This window comes from Haplochromis burtoni, unplaced genomic scaffold (genome assembly GCF_018398535.1).
Source record: "Haplochromis burtoni strain Fernald_Lab_line unplaced genomic scaffold, NCSU_Asbu1 Contig_128, whole genome shotgun sequence".
Lineage (NCBI taxonomy): Eukaryota > Metazoa > Chordata > Actinopteri > Cichliformes > Cichlidae > Haplochromis > Haplochromis burtoni.
The window spans coordinates 1,192,142-1,199,741 of record NW_024582489.1 but is presented as its reverse complement, the minus strand read 5'-3'; the positions used below and the strand labels follow the sequence as shown (position 1 = coordinate 1,199,741).

Here is a 7,600-nt window from a genome sequence, read left to right as displayed (position 1 = left end):
TCAGTTCACTTCCTGCGTGTTAAAATTAGCTGTTTGTTTTTATACTTCCTCATCCCCTAAGATAACTGCATCGTTTGGCTTGAGTAACCTTTGACCTTTTACATTACCAGGTACTATTTTTTTCTCTTTTCCTCATGAAAACTATCTTCCACTTACTTCCAGAGAAATAAACATGGCATGAAACTGTCATTTACCTCTAGCTGGTTCCAGCACTCCAGGTAATGTCTTTTACATACAGTCTGTGATCCAGACCCATAGCGGAGAATGTCCTGAGCGGCGGGCGCCCCCTGCTGGTCGCTGTGGCTCCCTACAGGCTTCAGAGGAAAGGAGACGTGTCTCATTTCAGAGCAGCTTGGACGGACTGATGGAAGCACACAGCACCGGTGGAAACGTGGGAGAGAAAGCAGACGTGGAGATGGCAGGATCTCCGTTTGAACCTTACATCGAGTCCCTGCGGCAGCAGCTGGAAGAGCAGGACCCGGTCTTCCTGATCGGAGTTATCGTCGCTTTGGCGGTGGTTGTTATCACCTGTGGTAAGAAGTCAGCTTAGCAGGCTAGGCCGAGCGTGTAGCTTAGCCCCGTTAGCCGCAAACAGCGGGTCTGTGATAAACCTGATATGTGAGCAGGGCTTTTTAACATTGAAATACAATAACATGCGCTGTTTTAATAAATTAATATATGTTTTAAATAATTTAGCTTAAATAGCAAGCTAAGAAGCTAGCAACGGCTGTCGGTTTCACGGGAAGTCATTCAAACTTAGAGCTACCACACATTTTTGGCTAACGGACGGCAAGTGCCTTTGATACGTTGAGAATCAGTCACTGAATGTGTGTCCTTTGCTTTGTGTTTGCAGTCTTTCTGAAGTACTTCCTCACCAGTAAGACTGTGCGCACCTCCGTGCTCCTGGTGGGGCTGTGTGACTCGGGGAAAACACTGCTCTTCAGCCGGGTGAGTTAAGGCTGAGACAGACCCCGGAAGCCCGGTGGGGGCAGCTCATGTTTGTTTGTTTGTTTGTTTGTTTGTTTGTTTGCTTATTTCTTTTTGTGCTTTTCATGTGTTGGCAGCTGCTGTCTGGAAAGTTCAAGCGGACACAGACCTCCATCACTGACAGCAGTGCTCCATACAAAGCCAAAAATGACAGGGTGAGTTGAGGACCGTTGGTGGACAGAAGTAACTCGTGTGAGGGTGGGATTCACACCGCTGTTTTTCTCCACTCCGTCTGCAGGGCAGCACCTGGACTCTCATAGACCTGCCAGGCCACGACAGCCTCCGTCCTCAGTACCTGGAGAAGTTCAAGTCTGCCGCCAGGTGAGAGCAGGACGATCTGTGAGGTGATGCATGTGTGAACCGCTGACAGGTGAATGGAATAACGCTGACTGCTTCCACAGAATGAAATGTTCTGACCATAGACTGTATAGAAAGGATGGTGAAGCTATTTTTACCCTTACATGTTTTGCATATTAACAAACTCACTTTAATGTTAGAAATAACCTGAGTACATACACAGTGCAGTATTAACATCATGACTTAATTGATTAGGGGGGAAAAGCTATCCAAACCTACCTGCCCGTGTGAAAAAAGTAATTGTCCCCTTGTTTCCATCCTTATCACATCTGTCTTATCATCACCCTGTCCTCTTTTTCAGAGCGATTGTGTTTGTAGTGGACAGCGCGATCTTCCAGAAGGAAGTGAGAGACGTGGCCGAGTTCTTGTACGTGTTATTGACAGACGCCGTGATCACCAGAAACGCCCCGGCTCTCGTGGTGGCGTGCAACAAACAAGGTATAGCAACCCTCAGAAAGTTTTTAGAGAGCTGGGGAAAACTTTTTTTTTTTCTTCATGTTTAAATAGAAGGATTCATAGTTTTCTATCACATAAGGTAATTGCAGTTCACTGAGTGTGTAGTCACATTCTGAGGCAGGAATGTCCTAATATCTGAGCTTTCACTGCTTACTCTGAGTACATCCAGGTTATTCACTGGTGTCTTTATCTTGTAGACATCACCATGGCAAAATCTGCTAAACTGATTCAGCAGCAGCTGGAAAAGGAGCTGTAAGTAACGCTGTTTTGTTGTCTTCTTATACAATAAATATTTTTGGGAGCATTGCAACAATAAAACTTTATTGTCCATTGCAAAGCAGTGGAACTTTTTCTTGGCTCTCAGTGTAAATAAATAAAACCACAAAAAATAATGAATGCTACATAGCAGGATTCAAAGATTGTTGCAGATATGACATTTTGTTTTCGTTTTTCACTTTGTTCTTTTTCAGTTTTTGTGTTGTAATTATGCCAATTTATTAATATTTCCACTCATAAGCCAGTGACTGATCCTGTATTTATTATGAACCTGTTACGGCAGACTGTTGGACGTGTGTGTTTAATGTGGACTGTGATGTGTTACTGCAGCCTACCCCAGGTATCATAGGGTAAGAGGCGGGATACACCCTGGACAGGTCGCCAGGCCTAACGCAGAGGGGCAAACAGCCATTCACACTCACATTCGCGTCTATGGCCAATTTAGACTCATCGGTTAACCTAACCCCACTAACTGCATGTCTTTGGACTGTGGAAGGAAGGCAGAGCACCCAGAGAGGACCAACACAGACACAGGGAGAACATGCAAACTCCACACCATAAATAGCACGGTTGCCTCACAGCTGGCTTCCTCCCACAGTCCAGAGAATAATATATGTTTACATTGTTTAATGTAGTCTTCATTGTGCATATTATTCTAAATATGACCTCTAAAACAATAGATGTATTTCAACAATCAATGTTGTTCTGCTAAATTTATCAGTATCTTAGCCTTACACCAAATCCAAGATGGGAGTTTGGCAGTTTGGCTTAGGCTAAAATCAGGGCCACTTAGTACAACCCAAATTATTTATTTATTTATTGCCTTAAATGTTTCCCCTAGATTATTTTATGTATTATATATTTTCATAATGTAAAAAATATTGACTAGAAATCTGGGCGCCTATTGATTCAGTCAAGTTGGATTTTTAAAGAACTAGTTGTTTAGTTTCTCTAGAGACATAAATACATTTTAAAGAGGAACCCCCAACAAGGCAAGGATCCCCTAACAGAAAGATATTGATGACTGTGAGGAGGAAGGACTTCCGTTTAAGAGAACTAGACTCGGGGACGAGCAGCCATCAGCTACGACTGGTTGGTAAGAGAAAAGATCAGAATGCAACAATGGAACAAAATGAAAACTACAGAAGAGAAAAGGCAAAAAGTTAATTAGCTAAAATAATGTGGTGTCTTAGAGGCCAGTCAAGAGACAATAGAAGTGGGAGTCATCACCTGTAAGGACAAACACCCAAAGACTGTATAAGGCCACATCAGAGACATAGTACTGGGTTTTAATGTCTGCCACTTAAATCTTGAATCTAAAATAAACCCTGCAGGTCTGCTGAGCAGTAAACGATTCTTCTTTAACGATGTCTCATTGTCTTGCAGGAATACCTTGAGAGTGACTCGCTCGGCAGCACTGAGCTCTCAGGACGGCTCCGTAGGCGGCAGCATGTACCTGGGCAAAAAAGGCAAAGACTTTGAGTTCAGCCAGCTGCCCATGAAGGTGGAGTTTGTGGAGTGCAGCGCCCGTGGGAGCAAGGGTGAAGACGGGGGGGATGCAGACATGGAGTTGCTGGAGAAGGCCCTGGCCAAACTGTAAACATCATCTGCTCAGTGCACATTGCCCTAAAGGCACAAACCTCCAAAATGTGAGACCACGCCAACATCGCCTGCACCTCTCAGTAATCAGAGGGGTGAAACGCCTCACGCCTGTTAACTTTATTTAAACCTGTTCTTGCAAGACATGAAAGGATTTTAACAGTGGAAGACATCCAGGCAGATTTAGTAGGCTATTAGTAAGTGATTGTGGAAACGATCTCTACAGTGCTGTAAAGTGATCCTGCTTACTCAGTGAAACTTCCACTTTAAAAAGCTTCCATTTGATTGATTTGTGACGTGCAGCTTAAAAACTTTTTGTTAGACTAGAAGAAATATTGTCAAAGATTTTACCACCAGTGGCTTTTTCTTAAGCCTTTCTCGTGCAGTCTGAGCTGTAAGCTGCCTTGTTAAATCAGACGGGCGTGAATTTGCTCAGTCTCGTGCCTTTTCATGTGTCGTTGTTGTGTTTTTCTTGTTTGTGGAAGAATGATGCTCCCTTCTTTGAAAGTGCTGCATGAATGCAGAACATTTCCAATGAATGTACTTTAATGTTTTGTTGGCGTTAAGAGAGCAGAATGCTGTTTGTAGTTCTCGGGTTTGGTTTGGAAACAAAAACGACAGTTTTTGATGCTTGATGCTGATGTGTGTGGTGTGTCAGTGGAATGCAGTCCAGGAAGAGGGAGAAGTCGTCTTCTTCTTTAGTGTCGCCATGCGATACATCCCCAGCATCCTACTCCTGTCACACCAACCATGTCTTAACCTCTTGAAGTCTTCCACCTGTTCTTGTTATTCCCACAGTCTCCAAATTATCTTGCCTGCACGCTCTTCTTCACGTCTCCTGTGTAGTTTCAGTTTCATTAACCAGGTATTTGAACACATCTGCTCCTTGTGGCTTCACTCAGGAACTGGACAGAGTGATGAGATCCCTGACGGTTAAACCTTGATCCAGCGTTTCCTTCTGTTTTTTGCTTTTGTTTTTTTGGAGTCGTGTATCCCAGAGTCAGCCTGTGGCAATTCATAAGCAGCAAACAGGACTTAATCATTAACATGTATTCCAGAAAATCCCAGTTCTTCTTTCACATGGGATGTGCTTTTATTTTTTATGCTTTTTTTCATGTGGCAGCAATTCAAATGCATGTGTGGCTGTCTGCAATCATTTTTTTGTTCTGATGTCTGTGGGGCCAGCTTTCATTTACTGTGCTTTGATTTCTGTTGGCCACCTGGTTTGGATTGGGGTGGCTTCATTAAAAACTCTGTTAAACATGAAATGCAGATTTCTTCTGTCAGATGTGGCACAATTACAATCCAGAAAAATGAAGAACTTGTTTATAAAAGCATAACAAATCTATTCAGAGACAGAACGTGTATTTAAAAGAGATACTTTTATAGGGCCACACACACACAAAACCTCATAAATAAGCCTGCAGTAAACGAGACTCCAAAATAACTAACCTCTGGTTTATTACATTGTGGACTCTCATGCAGATTTTTTTGATGTTTGCTGCTCTATAGATTATTAATACCGGTTGGGCTTATTTTTTTTTTCAAAAATGTTAACAGATTTTAAGAAGGAAAACCAAAAACATAACTCTGTCTCAATCAACAAACAGATGAGGAAAAAAGGTTTTCTAAAAGATGAACTGCTGTGAGGGAAAAATAAAAAAGCTGTTTAGTGTCCAGTTAAGAGAGAGGGTAGACTGTCAGACTGGAGCTCTGATCTGCAACTATCACACTTGGTTCTCCTTTCAGCACAGTAGGACACAGCCAGTTCACCTTGTCCCCATGGCTGATGCTCAGTTTAGGCCCAGACTTATCCTCCGTCACCTCCTCTGCACTTCCTGCTGCTCCTGCTTCATCGCTCCCCTCAGCCTCGTCCTTCTGTGCATCAGTCTTTGTTTTCTCCTGGGACTGCTCCTTCCTCTTTGCTTTGCTCTTACCCTTCCTTCGATGGGGTGCTGTCTTTTGAATTTTCCCCTCTGGAGCCACCACTGGGTGCTTGCTCAGGTCCCATAATGCAACCTGGCTGTCATTTCCACCAGTGATGAGCCAGTGTGGATGGGAGAGGAAGTTAACAAAGTGGGCTTGCGAGGCTCCCTGGCTGTGGGCTTTAAACGCTCCGTGCTGCTCCAGTTTTGAGCCGCTCCCGATCCGCATCAGGTGTACCCGCCCGTCCTCTGCTGCGCACCCCAAAATATTTCCACAGCTCGAGACAGAAACGCAGTGGGCCAGCGGCGGGTTGAAGAGCTGACCAGGTCGCTGCTGCTGGTCGCCTTCCTCCTCTGCCACATCCTGAAGGTTGAGGGTCCACAGAGGGCGGGTCTTCTGCAGACCCCACAGCATCACCTGAGAGACCAACAAAGCTAATGTCAGGAAAGAAATGTTAGTAACAGGAAATAAGTAGGTAAACGTTTTCTCACCTGCATGTCGAGTCCGGCAGACACCAGGTTATTGGGCCTGTGAGGCCGAAAAGCAACAGAGGAGCAGATGTTGGTGTGTCTGCGCAGAGTCCTGCAAACTTTTCCTCCAGGAACCTCCAACACCCGCACAGCCCCGGAGTCATCCGCCACAGCCAGGGCCGAACCGGTCTCATTCAGTGCTAAAGCGTTGATCTCCTCCTCCCCTGCAGCCTGATACTCCTCTACGGGACCCTTTAGGCTCCTTGGGTCAAGCACACTAACTGCATCTCCATGTGCTACAAACAGCTGGTTTGGAGCTGAAGGTGAGAACACAACGCTTGTGCTGTCTTCTTCACCAGAAAGAGTGATGCGGCCTACGATGGTGCCCTCCTGGCTCCACACTGTGACCTCTCCACCCTCAGAGCCTGAAGCAATGAGAGTTTCAGGGCCCATAGACACCCCTACACAGAGAATGGAAGTGGAGTGGCCCTCAGACCACTGCCTGGCCATGCTGACCCTGTAAAATGTAGGTTAATGAGAAGAATTAGACATATTTCTAGATGTACACCAAGCCTACTTTTACTTAACAACACAGTGCCAGGTAGGTTTGGATCATGAAATTATTATGTAAAAACTGCATCTTGTATTTACTCAGATTATTTTTGTCTAATATATTTTTTGTCTAATAGGAATATTTGTTTGGGGACATGAAACCTGTACGTGTGACAAATACGCAAAAGAAAAGAAGTCCAAAAACACTGAATTTAAATGCGCTCAGGAGCGGTTTTCCAAATACTTAAATTGTATTTCACTCGCATATAAAGGATGAGCCTGTAAATTGGATTATTACTTCATACAAACCACAATAATGAAAGAAGTTGCTACAAACAGAAAATCAAGTCCAACTGTGCTAACCTGCTAGCTCAGCCGCTAATTTTTTAACCTCCTGTCCAGCTGACGCTTTGACGGCGGTAACAAACACGTTGACCTGAATTTACCGATTACAGTTGATTTATAACGTGACTTCACCGAGAACAGAGAAATTACACTACCTTCTAGAGACGTTTAAAACTTCAGGAGGTTGCCATGTGAGGCTGAGTCGCCTGTTGATGTCGTCACGTACACGTATTAAGATTTAGCCCTGTGTTTAGCTTGTCAGGCGGCATCAGCGAGGATTTTTTTCTTTCTTATATTAAACTTATCTGCGTTAATATTTATTATTTATTTATCATATTTATTACATCAAGCATTTAAATAGTATATTCAAATAATTAATTTTCTTTTCCTTTTCTGCAAAATTGGTGCAAAGTACTGCCTGCAAAGTGAGTTTCAGGGTAAAAAGCTGAAGTTCTGACTGCGTTAAATGGGGTTTATTAGAGGCTACAAAGCCACTTATTTCATACAGACAGGTTAGTGTGTCACCAATTACTGTACATCCATCATAATATACAATTTATTAGCACAATAATAGAGGTAATCATATGTGTGTGTGTGTGTGTGTGTGTGTGTGTGTGTGTGTGTGTGTGTGT

General features: G+C 43.7%; 2 protein-coding genes across 3 annotated transcripts; one reads left to right on the top strand and one right to left on the bottom strand.

Moving 5' to 3' along the window:
- Positions 1–289: 289 nt before the first annotated feature.
- On the top strand, positions 290–4,943 carry srprb (SRP receptor subunit beta). Its single transcript, XM_005929954.2, has 7 exons — positions 290–533; positions 854–948; positions 1,065–1,142; positions 1,226–1,308; positions 1,646–1,782; positions 1,998–2,052; positions 3,463–4,943. Exons 1-7 carry the CDS (start codon positions 365–367, stop codon positions 3,674–3,676), a joined length of 831 nt encoding a protein of 276 aa, XP_005930016.1. The 5' UTR covers positions 290–364; the 3' UTR covers positions 3,677–4,943.
- Positions 4,944–5,060: 117 nt separating this feature from the next.
- wdr53 (WD repeat domain 53) lies at positions 5,061–7,229 on the bottom strand. 2 transcript variants are annotated; one of them, XM_005930054.3, is made up of 3 exons: positions 7,124–7,229; positions 6,093–6,588; positions 5,061–6,018 (listed from the first exon to the last, which is right to left on the bottom strand). In XM_005930054.3, the coding sequence occupies exons 2-3, from the start codon at positions 6,579–6,581 to the stop codon at positions 5,356–5,358; spliced, it is 1,152 nt and encodes a 383-aa protein (XP_005930116.2). In that variant the 5' UTR covers positions 6,582–6,588; positions 7,124–7,229; the 3' UTR covers positions 5,061–5,355. The 2 variants fall into 2 exon arrangements, with proteins under 2 accessions (XP_005930116.2, XP_014191540.1); XM_014336054.2 differs by lacking the exon at positions 7,124–7,229 and adding an exon at positions 6,987–7,116.
- Positions 7,230–7,600: the final 371 nt, after the last annotated feature.

What these genes read in the sequence shown, in the direction of transcription:
- wdr53 (XM_005930054.3), bottom strand. Translation starts at nt 6,581, where the DNA reads ATGGCCAGGCAGTGGTCTGAGGGCCACTCCACTTCCATTCTCTGTGTA. An exon ending in CTGCCGGACTCGACATGCAG is followed by an intron (nt 6,019 to 6,092) that starts GTGAGAAAACGT and finishes TTGGTCTCTCAG; the next exon opens with GTGATGCTGTGGGGTCTGCA.
- srprb (XM_005929954.2), top strand. Translation starts at nt 365, where the DNA reads ATGGAAGCACACAGCACCGGTGGAAACGTGGGAGAGAAAGCAGACGTG. An exon ending in AAACACTGCTCTTCAGCCGG is followed by an intron (nt 949 to 1,064) that starts GTGAGTTAAGGC and finishes ATGTGTTGGCAG; the next exon opens with CTGCTGTCTGGAAAGTTCAA. An exon ending in AAGTTCAAGTCTGCCGCCAG is followed by an intron (nt 1,309 to 1,645) that starts GTGAGAGCAGGA and finishes CCTCTTTTTCAG; the next exon opens with AGCGATTGTGTTTGTAGTGG.